At 46.7% G+C, this 18,736-nt stretch overlaps 1 protein-coding gene across 1 annotated transcript; it reads right to left on the minus strand.

The window, feature by feature from the left end:
• Positions 1 to 295: 295 nt before the first annotated feature.
• SLC2A10 (solute carrier family 2 member 10) lies at positions 296 to 16,922 on the minus strand. The gene is made up of 5 exons (XM_075011755.1): positions 16,647 to 16,922; positions 10,191 to 11,573; positions 7,202 to 7,324; positions 1,968 to 2,103; positions 296 to 749 (listed from the first exon to the last, which is right to left on the minus strand). The coding sequence occupies exons 1-5, from the start codon at positions 16,648 to 16,650 to the stop codon at positions 653 to 655; spliced, it is 1,743 nt and encodes a 580-aa protein (XP_074867856.1). The 5' UTR covers positions 16,651 to 16,922; the 3' UTR covers positions 296 to 652.
• Between the last annotated feature and the right edge of the window lie 1,814 nt (positions 16,923 to 18,736).

Genomic DNA, 18,736 nt, shown 5'->3' on the forward strand with positions numbered 1-18,736 from the left:
AGCGTAAACATAGGCTAAGTGTCTAATGTGTAAATATCCACATGTTTAGGTGTAAAGCTTGTTCAATCAGGTTAAGAGGAGGCTATTTAGAACACGTGGGCCTGATATTTTGGGAAAATATTACCCTGTTGCCCTATGGACTAGCATTGGCTGTGTAAGTCTCTTTGTAACCAGTCATATATATAACACATGACTGTACATAAGTACATAAGTAATGAAGCAAGCAGGTCTATTAAAAAGGCCAATAAATAGCCTATGCACCAATAGTGCAGAGAGAGAACTTGGAATTCTTGGCATACGTTGTGCTTTATTTCTCAAAAACAAAAAACATTAATTCAACAACAGTGGATGGTCCTGACCTCTTACATAATAAAAGATACCACAGCAATAAAAGGGTCCCTCTTCAGAATCAAGAATGCTATCGTCTAGACATATAGCCCAGAGATATATCAGGACACAATCTACAGTATCACTAACATCCATATCTCAAGAGTCAAGGCACTGCATTGAGTTTAGTGTCCTGGCTTATTGGGCCAGGGCTTTTCCTTCAAGCCAGCAACTGCCTTATTTTGAAAACCATCCAGAATAAATCGCTTGCTTATACAGACCCTTGTTGTTTCCTGACGGTGACACTCACTGCAGGTGGCTTGTTTCAGGAGGTGCTTGAGAGCTCCACCCTTTGGTATTGAGCATGTGCAAAGTTTCCTCTTCTTCCAAGTCTTGGCCTGAACGTGTTTCCTTTCAACAACCTGCTGGGCAATGACTAGGGTCAGCTAGGATCCGCTGCTGTTAGGGTTTTAGTGTCTACTTTTCTTCCTCGCTCATTTCACAGTGGGCACAGAATCTCTCCTTGGAATCTTCCTAAGAGACATGCTCTGGCTCAAGCAGACGTTGTGGGCTTGATACAGGAATTACGGGGTGAAAAAGCTATGGCCTGTGTTATACTGGAGAACAGACTAGATGGTCCCTTCTGGCCTCAAAATCCAAGACTCTACTGATTTATAAGGCAGGTGTAAATGGCAAACTACAGTCTTTCCTCTGCCTCTCTTGGAGTGCCCTTCGAACCTGACTTGTGATGCCCCCTACTGCAATCCTGGGCCTCCCGCATAACTGGCCAAGAATGGAACTCAGTGCTGACCTACAGCAACTCCTGCAATTCCTTTCCCACCTACCCCCAGGTGTTAATGCACCTCAGTCCTGCCCTGTTGCCCCCTGCTACTGTAAAGGTGCCTGAGAACAAGAAAGTGAAACTGTCCAGCCTAGACTCATTCTCTGGGCCAAGTCCAGCGAAATCATAAATCTAAGGACTTATCTACACAGGAGTACTCAGGAAAGTTAATCAGTGCTAATGAGAAGTGTGACTTTGTATTGGATTAGCTAAACTGCATTAAATGTCAGGGTGGATGATCTCATTCAGAACTGAGGCTTGGTCCACACTGCAGAGTTAGGTCAGTGTAAGCTGCCTTCCATCGACCTGACTATGGACCTGCCTACTTGGTACTAGTATGTAGCTCCTGCAGACATAACTGCCTTGCTAGTCCAACTTAATAAGTCCACCTCCATGGGAGGCATAGAGTCAATGTCGACGTAGTTAGGAGGACACAGTGTCAGTGTAGACACTGTGTGGCTTACATCACCTGTTACTGGCTTTCAGAAGCTATCCCACAACGCCCCACCCCGACAGTTAAATTGGGGCAAGTACTCCTGGTGAGGACATGCACCACTAGCACAAGGAACACAGTGCAGACATGCATAAGTGATATCACTCCTGATGTTGCTGTATGCCAAGTAACTTAGGTCGACATAATTTTGTAGTGCAGACATGCCCAAAGTAACACAGATCAGCTGTTGTTTGGATGAATAACTGGGGGCCTGCTCCTCCAAGAACTTGACAGAGATGTCTGACTAAAGTCATAGATCAGGGCCCTTTGACCTGGGAAAAAAAGCCAGCAGAACTGCATACGTACCGTTTCCTTGAGAACTGCTGGTCTATCTCCTCTAGGGACTGTCCTTTTGTTTCCGGAACAAAAAGATAAACAAATACAACAGCTGCCACTCCCACTAGCCCGTAGAGAAGAAACATCCATGATAAGCCGATGGCATCTACAGAAACAGGTTCAAAAGAGTGAAGGATTAACAAAAGACAGCACCTTTTTCATGGCGTAGCCTTTGGGATTTGAAGCAAGTTGGTAACTTGACGAAACTTCTGTCGTATTATGTGGGGCCATTTTACTCAGTGGTAGGGTGACCTGATTTCCCATTTTCAAAGGGACAGTCCCTTATTTAAGTCCTCCTGCAGGTCTCCTGACTTTTTTTTAAAAACAGGTGAATTGTCCCATATTTTCTGTCTCTTCCCCATCAGTCCTGGTGCGTCTTGCTGCTGGACCGATCCCTGCTCACCAGCCACCTTCCTGTCAACCAGTAGTGAGTGTGGGGGGTGGGGTGGATGTCCAGAGACAACAGGGGTCAGTGTACAAAACTGGTGGCGGTGCGAAGCTGCAGCGCGTGGGGCTGGCCACTCCCCCTGCTGGTCCATCAGTGCAGCCCTCGCTGTGTGCTGCCTCTTGGCCAGCAGGGCTTCACCCCACCACCCGATCTCTTTTTGAGCAGCACTCGCTGTGAGCCGAGGTGGCTGGGGAGTGTGGGACAGGTGCTAGGTGATGGTCAGTTACATCTCACCTCTGGTGCTTACCATCTGGCTCTTTATACACTTCCCCTCTCGCCGCTCTCACCCTGCCTTGCCCCTTCACCCCCAGCAGCTGGGCTGCTCCTGAGTATCACCCTGGGGGGGTGGGGTAGCACGTCCTGCTCCCAGTACTGTGAGGAGAACCAGCCCCTGGTCAGAGCGCTCAGCTCACCCACAGACTGGCTGGCAGGCCCCTTCCTTCCCCCATTGCCTCCAGCCTAGGGTGCTGGCATGGGTAAACCATGCAACCCCTCCGCTAAGCTATGGAGTGGTGGGTGTGGGGGGGAGCAATTTCCAGCCTGTTTGTGCCTGTACACTGCAGAGTCCACAGCAGCCTTGTGGGCAGGGGCTTAGCACCCTCTTCTCCCACCCCAGGGAGTGCAGGGCTGCTCCGCTCCCTAGGCACCCTCCCCTCCTGGGCCATCTCAGTGGCTGGACTCAAGGAAGCCCCAGCAGTCAGGTCTCCTGAGCCCTGGTGCACAATGCATCCTTGGGGCTTAACCCCTTCCTGTCCGAGCTGTAGCCGGGAGACGGGAAGCAGGTGGGTTGTATCAGTCGCAGCAGCAGCTTGGAGATGTTAGCTGCCTTTTGATACTGTGCAGGCAGGAAGGGACTAGCTGCTTCCAGCCACAGGTGAGCAGGAGTGAGGGAAGAGATGAGCTCTTTGAAGACATGTGACAGGTCACGCCTTCACCCCTCCCTGCTCCTCCCCATAGCTGGAAGCAGCTCCTGTCCCCTCCCTCCCACACCGTGTGGAGAATCTGCTGCTGGTCAATTTCTGACGTGAACCCTTGCAGAAATCTGGGGAGTGGGGCATGTGACCTGCTTGCCCCGCCCCAATGTGTTGCTTTGGGGTGCCAGGTAGCAGGAAGGGTGGGAGATCCCACCACCCATGGAGGGTGCAGAGCACTAGGCAAGAAGGGTCAGGATTGGACAGTTCCCTTTCCTCCATGAGAAGCGTATGGAAGTGTGTGTGCGCATCACCCTCCCTGTGCAAACTCTAGAGCCTTAGTGATAAGATGGTAAATAAAAAGAATTCAGCCACGCACTATTTCTTTTTAATGGGGACTCAGTCGATCTGATGTTAATTTGAACATTTTTACTGAATCATTCTGACTGATTGTCATTGAACTTGCTTGAATATGAGTAATTTTACCAGATGTCCCATATCCAACATAGGGAAATGTGGTCCCCTTACTCAGAGAAACCTATTAAATATAGCTAAGGAACCCACACAAGACCTGGACTGTGACTCAGCCAGTGAAGCAGACAGTTCACAACGCCACAACTCTGAAGTACTGACATTCTGTTTCTGCTGTGTAAGAAGCAGGAATTAACCTCAACTCTAGAGCTGGGCATGTACCACCTGGTGAATTTTTCAGTGTAGCTGAGGGAGCTAAGGAAGCAAACCTTGACAGAAAAGCCTCCCTCGCCCCCCGCCTTATGGGTATATTTGGGAGAATGCAAGGTTAGGAGAGTAAACTCAGACAGGATGACAAGAGTGAACTTAACAACTATCATGGCATTTCCTTTCTTGCTATTATGGGAAAAGCCAATGCTCAAGTTGCCCCGAACAGACGTCAAACCCTTGCAAATGATCTATCCAGCATCAAAGTGCAGGTTCAAAACTGAAAGGTGTGCTACTGAAACAATCCTATCTAGACAACTACAGGAGAAATGCAGAGAACAAGAAAAGCCCCTCTCATGCAGCATACATTGTTCTCACACAGCCTTTAGACTTTGTCAGTAGAAGTGGACCATGTGCGATTTTTAAAAAGACCGGATGTCCCTGTCATGGCCACCCCCCATGCTTTATGAAAATTGGCTTATGAATATTCATAACTCAAAGGTGTGTTATGGCAATACCAATGCATCATGTAACATATCCATTTCAAGATACAACCTGCTAAATCTGTATATCCTATTTTTGTCCATGTGTCATTCTTGTATGTGAAATTAGAAATATGAAATGTGGATCTGTTTATAGCTCTAAATGTACTAATGGAGACCATTGCTGCTGCCCTGGAACATGAACGGCTCAGTGATCAAGTGAAGGACCTGTGAATAGCCTTGTTTATCCTGTAAGCCCTAACTGTGGTTGGTTCTAGAAAGTCATGTGGCCAGGTCACTTGATGCTGAAACCCATTATGGATGTGGGACTTTTCCATTCAAGGTAAGAAAAGTTTGAACTGAGCACAAAGAATTCCTGCCTTGGACAAAAGGGGAAAAGAGGGAGAAACCAAAAAATAGGGACAGTCACCAAATGTCAGGAGACACCCCCTCCCCCCACTTACTATCTAGGATGCCTGCTGGAAACATCAAAAACTGAACAGGGGGGAAGGATCAAGACCAAGCTAGAAGGCTTCTTAATCTGTGAAAGAGATGTTTAGAACAACTGTTTAGGGTAAGAATTTGCATGAAACAAGTTTCTTAGTGGCTTAGGATAAGCTGGCATTCTTTTGTTTATTTTAATTTAATTACTTACTTTGATCTGACTGTTTTCACTTGCAATCGCTTAAATCCTACTTTTTGTACTTAATAAGAAGACTTTTGTTTATTATCAAACCCTGTGTAAATAACTGTAATTGGTGAGAAAGAGGGAAGCAGCCATGGTACCTATCTCCCTTTCATTGAAAAGGGTGTGAGCTTTCTCTGTACAAAACTTTTAAGCAGAGTAAGATGGATTTGTCTGGAGTTTTGGTCCCTTTTGAGGGTTTGTTTCCTGGTGCTGAGTCCTCCCAAAGCTGAGCCGGTTCAGTGTCTGTGCAGCGGGGTGGTAACCCCAACTCTGTGCCTTTGCTAGGGGAGACCAGTGCTTCTGACAGCAAGAGATGGGAAACCCAGAGAGCAAGAAGGCAGGTATCAGAGGCTTGATCAGCACACCAGGGGACAACCCCAAGGGGATTTCTGTAATTCAACCCGTCACAGTCCCCCCAGACTCTTAAGCATGAAACATGAATGGCACAGTCCAATACAATGGCTCAGTCTTTGAGACTTTCCCGATTCATAGTGAAGTTAGGCTAGGTCATGTATCTGCCCCTACTCTGTCTGTGATTTTCTTTTCCGTTACTCAGACAAGCTTTTTGGCTCATCAGATGAGGGGATCGACTTGCACATGAAATCTGACAGAAAACTGTTCAATCTTGCAAGACTCAGATGTAAAATCAAGACTCAGGAGGCCCACATGCAACTCCTTCTCTTTGCTGATGACACAACAGTGATAATCCACATAGAAATTCATCTGCAAAGACCAATGGATAGTTTTTCCAAAATCTGCCAAGATTTCAGGCTTGCTATAAGCCTAAAAAAGACTAACCTTCTATGCCAAGGAGTTGAGGAAACACCCTGAATCAAGATCAATAACTATGAACTTAAAGTGGTGAACAAGTTCCCATACTTGTGGCCCACTCTTGCAGACAACCTTCTCACTTGAAATGGAACTCAACATCTGCATTAAAAAAGCTGCCACAACAATCTCTAGGCTGAACAAGGGGATACAACAGAACAGCAAACTGGACAAATACACAAAGATCCATGTGTATCGGACCTGTGTCATCAACACACTTTTTGATGGGAGTGTGACGGAGACTTTATTCTCTAATCATGAGAAGTTTAACGACTTTCATATGCATTGCCTTTGTCAAACCTCTGCAATCCCCTGGAGGCAATGCTGTATTTCAAGGATGTGCACAAGTGAGACTGCAAGACCACAGGCTTTGGAAAAAAGAGCTTCACAAAGGTCTCCAGAACTGAGAAGAACCAGTCCAGCTTCTGTGAGGAGGAAAGGGCTCACGGAAGGCAAAGCCTAAAGGATTGAAACATCACCTTGCAATGTGAGAGATGCAGCAGAGATTGTCTCTTTGGAGGGGGTCCCTTCAGCCAAGCTCACAGCTACCGTAAGACCAACTGAATGAATTCTTTACCCCTTAAGGGTGCGTACCCATGGTCTCTTGAGACTGAGGGGTGCCTATGACTTCTCCTCTCGGTGTAGTGCCTTAGGCAGCTCGGTGGGGAAGAAAAGTTGTAGGGCAAGGGGTCCCAAAAGTTGCAAGCTTGTGCTCTCTGGACTGATTCAGATTCACTACATTTGGCCAGTACAGCATTTCCATTGTTCACATCACTGAATAACCCAATGGGACGCAATTGAGCAATGGATGATTTTATCACCATACTTGACACAGACATTGCAGGGAGTCCCCTCTAGCAGGGTTAAAATCAACATGGCTCCTATGAGAGTGGCTGATGCCCTCACCTGGCAGCTCTACTCTCTGAAGTGCAGGAGGGTCCCAATTCAAGGCTTGACAACAGATTTGCAGAGTGAGTTCTTCACACTTGGCCTGTGTCCATTCTAGTGCCTAACCCCCAGTAGCCCCAAACAACTCCCAATGCCCACACAGCATTGTGGCCAGCATATAGGTTGGCAGCCTGGCTGACTCTCATAGCCCAACAATAAAGAGTTGACATGTGGTTGGACTGTGTTTGGCAAGTGAAACAGGAAATGAGGACTATACATACCAATGAGATCAAGGAACGAGAGGCTGATCAGTAAGTTAGCAGCCCAGTTAAAGCTGTTGCAGAAGGAAAAGGCCCTTCCTCTTATTCTAGCAGGATAGATCTCGCTGAGGACCAGCCATGTTACTGCAGAGAGGGAAAGACAACAGCATCTTTAGGCAATGTTAATTGGAAATGGTGTGGAAAAGCTTTCAGGCAGGATTTTACAAATGTGTGAACACTCACTTATCTCTGCTCTCATGGAAGCTAATTTCAAAGCTTCCATCACCTTCAGCAGGACTAGGGTGAGGCCAAGGCTGAAAGATTTTTAAAATCCCACCTTTACTTTTTGGTGGAGGAACAAAATACAAATACAGAGACACAATACATGCAAAGGCCTAGGGCAAGGGACCTAGTTCAGAAAAGTTCCTACAAACCCAATTACATGAAGCTATATTTGAGATGTAAACAGATTCAATTCTAAACCTCAGGATAAAGGCAGGACTGGGAAGACAGCTGCACTTTGTTGAAAACCAGAGACTTCCCCTTACAGTGACAAGACCTGGACACACAATGAGAGTGTCTCTCATTAGTGGAGGGTCCATTTTCAGACAGACAAGCAGAGGTGACTGGATGGGACGTATGCAGCTCGGTTCTGGAGCATCACACCTAACACTGACTCAATTGTGATTTATTTTACAGAATTTTAGGCAGCTGTTTCTATTACGCACATTTCATCCTTCTTCTACTATATATTTTAGAGTGTGTACATTTGTCTGTCTGCAGTGCTACATCTGTTCAAGAAGTCTTAAACTGCAAGAGCTACAACGACCAAATTTGGTATGTGGCTTCCTCTTACCCTAACTTAAACCAAGGTCAGGGTTTTGTGGAGCCTGGAAAATGGGAAATGCCTGAAATCCCAGGATTTCCCAGAATGTGAAAGGAAGGGACTCGACAGGAGGATGACATACTTCAGACTCACCACTAAGGGTGGTGAGTGCAGGGAACAGTCATACCATAGAGTGACCACTGGGGGCAGCCGCAGTGGGAAAACATCTGCTAGTAACATAATAATGATGGTACTTGGTTGCTTCACTGTACTTTTTGATCATGGAGCTAAGTGCTTTAGACCGGTGGCCAATAGTATTAGCTCAGATTTGCAGATAGGAAAACAGAGACATGGGGAGGTTAACTGACCCACAGCTGAAGAGAAAGTATGTGGCAGCGTTGTGAATAGAAGTCAGTTCTCCTAACCACTACACTACCTGTAAGAGTGCAGGACTTTTCAGCAGATAACCTAGGTATGTTCCAGAAATTATTCAATAGTTTGGGGAATCATGGCTATGTCTACACTAGCGCATACAGTTGATTTTAACACACTTAGCTTGATTTTAAAATGCGACTGTCTTCGCTGCAAATACCATTACGTCAATGTTCTTGCCCCAGCCTGCTCATGCTGTGTAATGCCAAGGTCGAATTTACAACATCGAATTACTGTTAGTGTGGAAACAGCATTCCTTTAAATGAATTTTGTGAGACTCCAGAGGTATCCCACAATGCCCTGAATGTGTCTGTTCCAGCTGCTTTCATCTCTGCTACTCTCCAGGGCCGTGTCTACACTAGCCCCAAACTTTGAAATGGCCACGCAAATGGCCATTTTGAAGTTTACTAATGAAGCGCTGAAATGCATATTCACCGCTGCATTAGCATGTGGGCGGCCGCGGCACTTCGAAATTGACGCGCTTCACCGCCGCGCGGCTCGTCCCGATGGGGCTCCTTTTCGAAAGGACCCCGCCTACTTCGAAGTCCCCTTATTCCCATCTGCTCAATTTGAATTCATTTTCTTCCTGGCCAGAATGGTGATCAGTTGTCAAGCTTATGAGACCTAGTGTGGACCTACTGTATTTTCCTTAAATCTTTTTAAGCTTTTTTAGATGTGGTTTTCTTTCCTCCCCTCAAAAAGTTCAGTGTTACTGAGAATAGAATAAATCCATCATTCTAGAACTCACAAACAGCCCTGCAATAACAAATCTTTGTGCCCAGGCAAGGAATTCAAAGAACAGACTTTAGTGTGTTATTTCAAGGGGTAACTATAAATAACAATAAGTGAAAAGGAACAATGATTCAATTTTAAGGTACTCAAAATATCTATTTAGGCAAGTATGATACAGCTTTCATTGCCTAAACAAAAAGGCAGCTGGAATGAAGATAGGATGGAATGGGTGTGGGATATATAAGTTTTCAACCACTGATCACCTATATCAAATATGGTCCATGTAAGTTATAACTAAAAGCCATTGCCAGGTGGCTATTTTTTGTTAACACCTGGGAATGAGTTGATGATCTCATTCCAGGTCATAGTGGATGGGTTGACAGGGCCAGGCAAACTTAGGGACCAAAAGCTGTGCTTTGAGCCACTGATATATAGTGACCCTGTGGACTGTGAATAGTAACTATTTAAAAAAACCCATGAAATTCCAGATGTATCTTCAAATCAGTGGTTAATAATTCTTCCCTGCTTCCCATGGGTGTTGTAAAGATCATCTCTATGTTTCTTAGGTGCAGACACAGCACGTGTAAACTCAGAGGCGACTAGTGCAGGGATTCCAAGGAGGGCACCGGCCATGTGCCCCTGCCCCTCCCACTTCCTGCCCTTGCCCTGCCCACACTCCACCCCTCCAAGCCCATGACCCACCCCCTGTCCATGTGCTGCCCATGCCCTGCTCTCTTCCGCCCTGCTCTGCCCTTCTACCTGCTTCACCCCGCCCACCTCTTCCTGTGGAAGCACCACCACACCCTCTTCTTCCCTGGAGTGGCACAGCCTGAGAGCAGCACGGTCTACGAAGCTCATGCTGCTCTTGGGCCACGCCCCTTTGGGGAAGAATGTGGGCATTACTCCTGGACTTTCCAGAAGTGGTGGAATGCTGACGGTGTGTAGGGGAGCAGACATTGGGGGATGCACGTAACCCCTGTACACCCTCATGCATCCCCTCTGTGTACACTCCACACTTACTTGGTCCAAATCCAATTGAGAATGCACTCACAAAGGCCATCATGCTCAGCAATGTAATCCAATTTAAGACCCTATGTTCGCTATTGGGAGTATTACTGGAAGGAAAGCTTGTGCTTTGCACCATCTCTTCATGGGACAGGCTTGGCAGGTCCCCTTTCTGCATATGGGAAGACTCCGTAATGATTGCTCGGTTTCTGGCGCTGGCAAAGGCTTTTGTAAGGCCCTCTGGTCTTGTAAGAGCAAAACCAGGACTCACTTGACTTTCACCAGCAGCTGAAGTCTGTGGGATGTACAATGCAGCTTGTTGGGAGGACGCCGGCTGCATGAGACGCTGTGCTATGTTGTACGAAGCATTGGGCTCTGTAGCGGTCATACAGTCTCTTGCCTTATCCAGTGGAACAGTCCAGCTGGTGAGGCCAATAGTAGTGATGGAGACAGACATCACTACACACCCAGCAATCAGTAACACCCTTCTGCCAGCCTTGTCTGCAAGAACCATCGCCACTAATGTTGCAATCACCTTCATCACCCCGAGCCCCACAGAAGCCAGGATGGCAGAGGAATCATTCTGAAATCCCACAGAGCGGAAGATTTTGGAAGCATAGCACAGGACATTAGGTTGCCCAGTGAACTGCTGAAAGAGCACCAAGCCCAGGCCAACGAGAGTCCTGCTTCTCATGTTGTCTCTAGACCTGAAAAGGTCAAGAAATGAACAGTGATTCTCCTTATGTGACTCCAGCTTTGCTGTCTCTCCATCTTCATTGTTCTGCAGTGGAATGAGGCCCTTGTGAGAGTCACAGTCCCACTGGTTTACTGTAAGAGGCTTAGTCGGGAGGAGCAGGATACTGAGAAATTGTATGACAGTCGGTGCAAGAGCCAAGCCAAACATGTATCTCCATCCCTCGGTCACATCTGAGAAAAGGTAGTTCAGCGCATATGAAAATAAGATGCCCACGGTGATGCCAACTTCATAGAGAGACACCAGCAGCCCCCGCTGATGAGCAGCCACCATTTCGGAGATGTAGATGCAGCATGCCATGGACGACACAGAGATTGCAAACCCTACAGTCATGCGTCCTAATACCAGCCATATAAATGACCTTGCCAACGTCAGAATGAGGCTGCCACCCAACAAGATTAGGTTGCTGACTAATATCGCCCTCCTCCTTCCATGACGGTCAATGAGGATCCCACCAACCAGAGAGGCAAGGAGAGCCCCAATGAGCAGGGAACTCACAAGGATTTCCTGTTCAAAGCAGCTGAGGTGGAAGTCCATCTGCAGTTGCAGTAAGGCACCAGAGATAATCCCCAGCTCATATCCGAACATCAACCCACCCAGGAGGGAGACTGTTGCAGGCAACAGAAGAACCAGCAGTGCACAACCTGGAAAGCAAGAAAGCAACAGTGATATTTCAAAGATTCACTCTGCTGGCTTCATAATGAAAGCTATCGAGTTGCAAACAAATGGAAAAAGTTGTTCTGATGACAAGAAATCTAGGTTTTCAGTGTGCGCGTTTGTGCACCTAGGTTACTCAAAGAATTACAATTGGATGTACAGCTGTGCAAACCATGCCTATAAACACCCAAGCATCTCTCAGGGCATGTGTTTATGGACCTACAATACCTATGCATTGTGTCGTCACAACTGTGCATTCAGTTTAGTCATGAAAAAGGGCACATGTAATTGCATTCACAGTTCTGAAAATGGGAGCCTGTGTGAACACAATTAAGACTTAGATGTAACTGGAGGTCAGTGATTTATAGTGGAGAAGCCAGAGTCATCCTCCCTTAGACTGTTCAAACTATTCTGTATGTTCAATAGCTTCCCAGCCAGACGTAGTTTTCTTCTTTCTGTACTTTTTTGTGCTTTGTGTTACCATTACGATGCTCTAGTCCTCAGATTGCTGCAGCTCAGAAGCATCTGTGTGACTGCTTTTCGCCACCTAGGAATTTTACAAATAAATCATCAAAGGAGCAAGTCACTGTTTCTACGTGCTGAATACTGATAGCCCTGCTTGTTAACTCTCACACTGCAAAGCCAGAAATGACCAGGTCGTCCTCTGAGACATTCAGCTGCTCCTAACTGCATTCTCACTAGCTTCTTGCATAATCCTCAATGGTCAGGCCTCCCTGTAGAAAATGTATTCCATTCTCCTGAAGACCAGCATTAACTCTGTCCTCCTAAAAAGAATCTTGGCCTACCACCATCTTTTTTATTACAAGGGACAGCTGATATTTTAGACGCAAAATTCCCCATGCCAAGATCTGACACTATTGTACCTGATTTTTTGTGTGGTAAATTATTTCCATCAGAAGTTCTAGATCGGTATACTGAGTTCCTAGACAGACACTGGTGCACTAACACAATTGATTGCCTTTCTTTACAAGTTCCTGCACCATTATTTCCCTTTATTCCCTGTATTGCATCTCTGGCCTTCCCTCTAAGTCTATGTCTATACTCCTGCAAAAGATCGACCCGCTCAGGGTTGATATTCAGGGCTTGTCTTTCGAATGCACAAAACGGCGTTTTCAGGGGTCAAGGTCACATAGATAGCCATTGAAGTCAACTGCCGGTAAGTGAATTTTAGCTAGGCAATTGGCATAGCTAAAATTGTGCATCAGCAATCGACTGCTATGGCTAGCATAGATATAGCCTGAGACTGGGCAGGGAGGGACTAGCTGAGGTAACAGGAGTAGAAAGCATTAAAAGAACCAATTTTGTTTCCCCTTGCTTACCTCTGATCACCTCCATTTTTAATCCCATTTAACCATTTCCAGTAACAGAGGCAGAGATCTCAAAGGCTTCCCTTTAATGTCTCCTCACTAGATAAGTGGTATCCCATAGCCAGGCCCCTGTGCATTGCATACTTGTGTGCAGGTGACCTGCGTCTAGAATGTAGATTATTTTGAAATTGCAACAGGGTTATGCTCCAGAATCTCATTAGCTAAAAAGAACTCTCTACCCCTTATCTCTGCAAGAACGACAATGTAAATGCAAAACCAAGTGGGGATATCTGCCCTGATAGGTGTGAAATATTTCAGTCACCTTAAGTTAAGTCTGAGGACAATTTAAACTTCAGCATTAGCTCTTTCATGGCTGAACATTTTAGCAGGAACATGTGGCTTATATTTCATGGCTTAATGAAAAGGAAGATGCTGGGAGTGTGTGCCAGGAACAGCCACTTGCTATCATTGGTTTCTGGCTGGTAGCTCAGCCTCTCTCACCCTGATTTAAAACCACCTCCAACTCTGTCCAACAAGGGGAGGCTAGGAGGATGTGCATCCTATGCCTTTACCAAAAGCATCAGCAGTTTGGTGGGTGCCAAAACCCAGATACTGAAAGCATCCAGCTTTGACCTGACACGTTCTATCAGGCCAGTAGGTGTGGCCAGCACAGACACTCAACCCATGCTGAAAATACAACAGTGGGGCAGCACAGGCCTGGGAGCTTTGCAACTGGCTTCAGTGACAGAGTCTCCCCTGTCATCTAAACACAAAGTTGTACCATTTTAATCAGAGGCACAATTGTCCACTGATTTAATTAAACTGATAAGTATTTGGGGGCACCAGAGAAGGAAAAAATTATTGTGGGAGAACTCAACAGGTTGAAAAGAAGGATTAAATGGGCTGTAGTGTTAAAAAGTAATACAGTCTTGTAATAGAGAATTACTTCTCCTAGCCAGTTTTGGGCTCTGCATATTTTTGTGTCAAAAATCCCTACATTCTTTGGGTTAGGAACTGTCAATTCTTTTGTGCTTGTGCAGCACCCAGCACAATGGGGCCCCAAACCTGACTGGTGTATTTGAGAAATACCAACAATAATAAAGCAGACAAAGCTCATCTTTCCGAATGACCAATTTCTCCTGACTCTTGAAATGGAATCTACAGCAGGAGCTTGTTCTCTAATATGCTGTTTTCCAGCATGTGACAGTGATGCTTAGTTACTTGTTTTAATTTAAAATAGTTTTATTTTAAATAGACTACTGGAAAAAATTACAGAAACACCCACTAGAATAAGGAAAAGTTTCCTCAGCTAGGGCTTTACAAGATGTTTTACAGTCTGTGCTTTATAGGAAGTGTCTATATTTATCTTCTAATTACAGTATGCAGTAAAGGTTATTTCTCAGTAGAGGCTATATTTACATTTGTATTTATTCTGTGGCATTTTATATCCAATTTGCATTAATTATGTTGTTCATAATACATGCCGAAAACCACCCTCCATGCAGTAACCTACACTACTTTAAGTGCTACTGGTACACATGTAACAGATCATTCAAAACAATATTTGTTCACTAAGAACAGAAGATCTTACAAAATGGGGATGGAGCCATTCCACTGCATTGCCCATTATCTTTGCGGGCACTAGCAGTTTATGATTTTTTCGAGTGAAATTCAGCTTGCTCTCCAGTCAATTCCGACGCTGTTATGGGGGCTCAGCAGCAGGTGCCTGTGAACGTGTCTTTCACATCTGCACTCCTCTCTTGAATCTTCACTTAACATCACAAGGAGGAAAAGTTTGATGGGTCTTAGTCACTAATTTCTCTCTAGTGTGCACTAGGCTCAGGTCTAGAACACTAGTTGATGGTACAGACCAGGAGTCAGGTACAGATTGCAACTTTCTAGTTTAGCACCCTTGGGCTCTGACTAGTGACGAACAAGAGAATTTGCCAGACCACAGGGGTTCAATATTGTCTAGAGCACTTCCACTGCTTATTCAGCTCTTAAAAGACATGTAAAGGTACATTAGAGCTAAATGACAGCACAGAACACTGAGAGCCAGGACTGGTGGCTGCAAACAAACTTTATGGAATCACAGGAAACTTGGCAGGAGTCATGAAGAATGGCCATCCAGCTATCTAAAATCATGACAGATTACAGATGTTGCCAAACGAGAGTGCCAGATTAGAGAGGTTCAACCAGTAGTAACTTTAGCACCACTAAAGATATTATTTATGAAAGACCAGTGCCGACACTCTCAATCAATGCAACTTCCTTTTAACAAAACATTGAATATGTGCTCCTAATTCTCAGTTATTCTGTTCCTTGCTGCACTCAGCCCAGGAACTGGGTCTGGGGGCAAATTTGGCTGGAATCCAGTTTTTGTGCTCCTTGTTGTCCAAGGGCAAGCAGTGGCTTCTGGCAAAAATCAAGGTCTCTAAGCAGCTTTAACTGATAATCTGGCTGCAAAACCCACCTATGGGCGTATTAGCGGGAAGTAGCTGTAGAGTCCCAGATAGCAGTCAGGCTCCATCCATGGGAAGCTGGCAGAGAGCAACTTGTTTCAATGACTGGGGAACTATCTTCCATTAGGAGCGGCCCAGAAGTTGTTTCCTTCCCTTTGTATTACTGGAGAGGCATTAAGGGGCTGGGACACAGGTGAGAATTTAAGTTTGCCCTGAGATTAAGTTTGCCCTGAGATTTGATTGAAAGATTTCTAACTTCAAAATTTTGTCAAAAATAAGTTTGAAATTTTCAGCCCTTTGTGTGTGTGTGAACTTCATCCTGTTTTTCAGGTCCGCTCTGTTAGCTGCGTTTTCATCCGGCTTCTTCTCTGGGTCTGGTCTGGTGCTCCCTGTCCACAGGCAGTTAGCAATAAAAAAGACCCAGCTATCAGTTAGCTCGAGGGGGTACAGCACCCCTCTCCCCCATGCCTGACTATAGTGTTCTGGCCCTACAAACCCTTAAAGGTGTCTGAAACTTGCCCCACATTATAACACAAAATAAGACTTCTAGATTCAAAAGGGGGCTTGCGATTTTGGATGCCTCAGTTTTGGGGGGGTCCCTAAATGCACCCAAAGGAGCCAGATTTTCAAAAAGTGCTGAGCACCCACCCTCTGAACAAATCAAGCCCCTTAAGGTGTGTGGAGTTGGCACCAAATCATTGGCCTCTACTGAAGAGGGACACCCGCTTGGAGTGGGCTGTGATGCGGGTAGAGGGAGGAAGTGGATCCAAGTTAGCCGGGGAGGAGAAGGAATGACAGTGGTTCTCGGCTACTCCACCAGAGGCAGGCGAGTTTTCCAAGCCGCTGGGGGTGTGTTTGGAGGAACCAGGTGCAGGTCGCTCAACAGGAACCCTCAGACCCCGGTGGGGGCGGGGGGTGAAGGGCTCGGGCCCGGTCCTAGAGCACAAGAACCCGTGTTCCAGCAGCCCCAGCCGAGCGCCCGACAGGCCTCGCAATCCCACCCCTCCCGCTGGGGCAGCGACCCACCCCAACCTCCTCGGCACCAAAACTCCCGGGGGGAGGGATGACCCGCAGTTCGCCGCCCCCCCCACCCCGTCCCAGCGATCAGCGCCCCCTGGGGTGAGCCGTGCGCGGCAGCATCCCTCCCGAACCCGCTCCCCTCCCCGGGAAACGCGGCTGGGCGGGGGAGCTCCCGCGGGCCGGATGCCCCAGGCCTGCCCCGCCGAGCCCGCAGCCCGCCCTGCGGCCCCAGGCCGGCCCGGGCACTTACCCATGGCGGTGCGCCCGGCCGCGAGTTCGGCTCAAGTTTCTTCGCAGGGGGCCCGGGCCGATCCCGCAGGGAGCGGGCGGCGCACGCCCACCCCGCCGGTTCAGCTCGCTCGGCGCCGCCGCAACCCTGGGCAGGCGGCTCTGCAGCAGCCCCGGAGGGGAGCGGGACTCCCGGACCCGGCACGGCGCCTCCACATCCAGGGTCCCCTGGCGGGCGGGCGCTGAAGTCCCGCCCGCTCCTCGCCTGCCCCAGGCGCGGAGACTCGCCGCGCCCGAAACTTTCCCTTCCCCGGCAGCCCCACGAGCTCCCTCCGCGCCGAGCTTGGGCCGGGAGGGGGAGGGACCTGCTGCCCAGCGCCACGTTGCTCCAGCCCTGTCTGCTGCGGCTGGAGCCTGGGGGGTCGTGTCCCTGGATCCGCGGCTCCTTGGAGAGCTAATGAAAAATAGATTTGATTGTATTGTTAACAATCTCATCCATGCATATCTCATAGAGCTAGAAGGGACCTTCAGAGGTCATCGAGTCCAGTCCCCTGCTCCTACAGCAGGACCTATCTCCAGCCCTGGCAGATTTTTTTAATCTATTTGTCCTAGACTCCTAAATGACCCATTCAAGGGTGCTGTACAGCCTTGGGTTTAGCAGGCCAATGCACAAACCACTGAGCTATCCCTCCCCCCTTGGTCATCATTTATGGTAATAGAGAATTCTAGATAAATATTTTACAAATCAATCATCTTATTCAGGAAAAAATGCCACCCAGCTCTTGTTCAGGAAAAATATGTGTTGACTCTCTGCTTCCAAAGAATACAGTGCTGCCAATGCCAAATCTCATGATTTGACAGTAGGGTTTGCAATCCTACCCCTTCCCACTTAAAGTCATAGTTCCTGAACTCTCATGAGTAGGCTAGAAGCTTCACTTTCTCTTTCTTGAAAGGAAGTGTTTGGCTTTTTTGGTTTTGGAAACATGAATCCTACTGGGTCAGGAAACAGAAAGGAAATAAGAATTCAGATGTACTACTTTTAAAATATGTAATTATTGTTAACCCAATCTCATGACTTTGGGGGATCAGAGTTACCATTTTTGTACACAGGCAACTGGCGAGCTTGGAAATTTTACCTCTTTTCAGCACTGGATATGCTAACATTTTGGAAAGTAGATTGTAGGCCATCTGGTTTGAAACTTTGTGGTTGATAAAAGACTTGTTTTGTTCCCTCTCAAAGTCTCAGATCTTGTCTATGTTTAGAAGGGATTCAATTCATCCACATATTTTACAGCTTAAATATGTGCGACCCATTCATCTTCTCTAGTTTCAGTTGCAAATGAAGTATTTAAACCCACCACTTCCAAAATCTTGTAACCGGAATAAACTCACAGCTTGAAAGATAAAGAATGACTTCAAACCCTGAAGATGACCAAAAAGATCAATAACATTAAAGGAAGCAGCTTTTCAAAGGGATTAAGGAATGAGAGCTGATGGATTTGGTAACCATAGCAACTGTTTCAGTGATGCTAATAATCATGCAAATTAAGTAATGTACTTTTGAAGGCCAGACCATAAGTTCAGAGTATTTTCAATCAGATTTAATCACTGCAGGACAGAAAATCATACCGTTTTACAATATGAAATATACACGCAGCATGTACATAGCCTGACTCACTGGAAGGTTTTGGTTTTGAATTAGGGTTCTCTTGAGACTGGGTTACCCTGCACAGAAGTAACAGAGAGGAAGCCGTGCTAGTCTATACACTATCAAAATAGTGTGCAGAAGTAAGTTGGGGAGTAAAATGGGGCCCAGCTCAGTGGTGCTGTGACACTGAGGGAGATCTGTGGTTTTCTAATTAATACAGAAGTATATTAAGGGGCTAACATAAAACTCTGATTGCCTCTTACAGTGCTCACGGGCAAAAAAAAATTGTTCTAACTGAGAATTAAGTAGCTCCTTGTCTTAAAGCTGTATGTGTGAGTTGGATTGACTAGGGTGATGGCTGCATTCTGTGTTCTGGAAACACACTAAAATGGGACACCCCTAGGGGGATGTGGTGCCTGGGACAACCCTCCCAACCATCGCAGGCTCTGCCCCATCCCACCTCT

Source organism: Carettochelys insculpta, chromosome 17, assembly GCF_033958435.1.
Source record: "Carettochelys insculpta isolate YL-2023 chromosome 17, ASM3395843v1, whole genome shotgun sequence".
Classification (NCBI taxonomy): Eukaryota; Metazoa; Chordata; order Testudines; family Carettochelyidae; genus Carettochelys; species Carettochelys insculpta.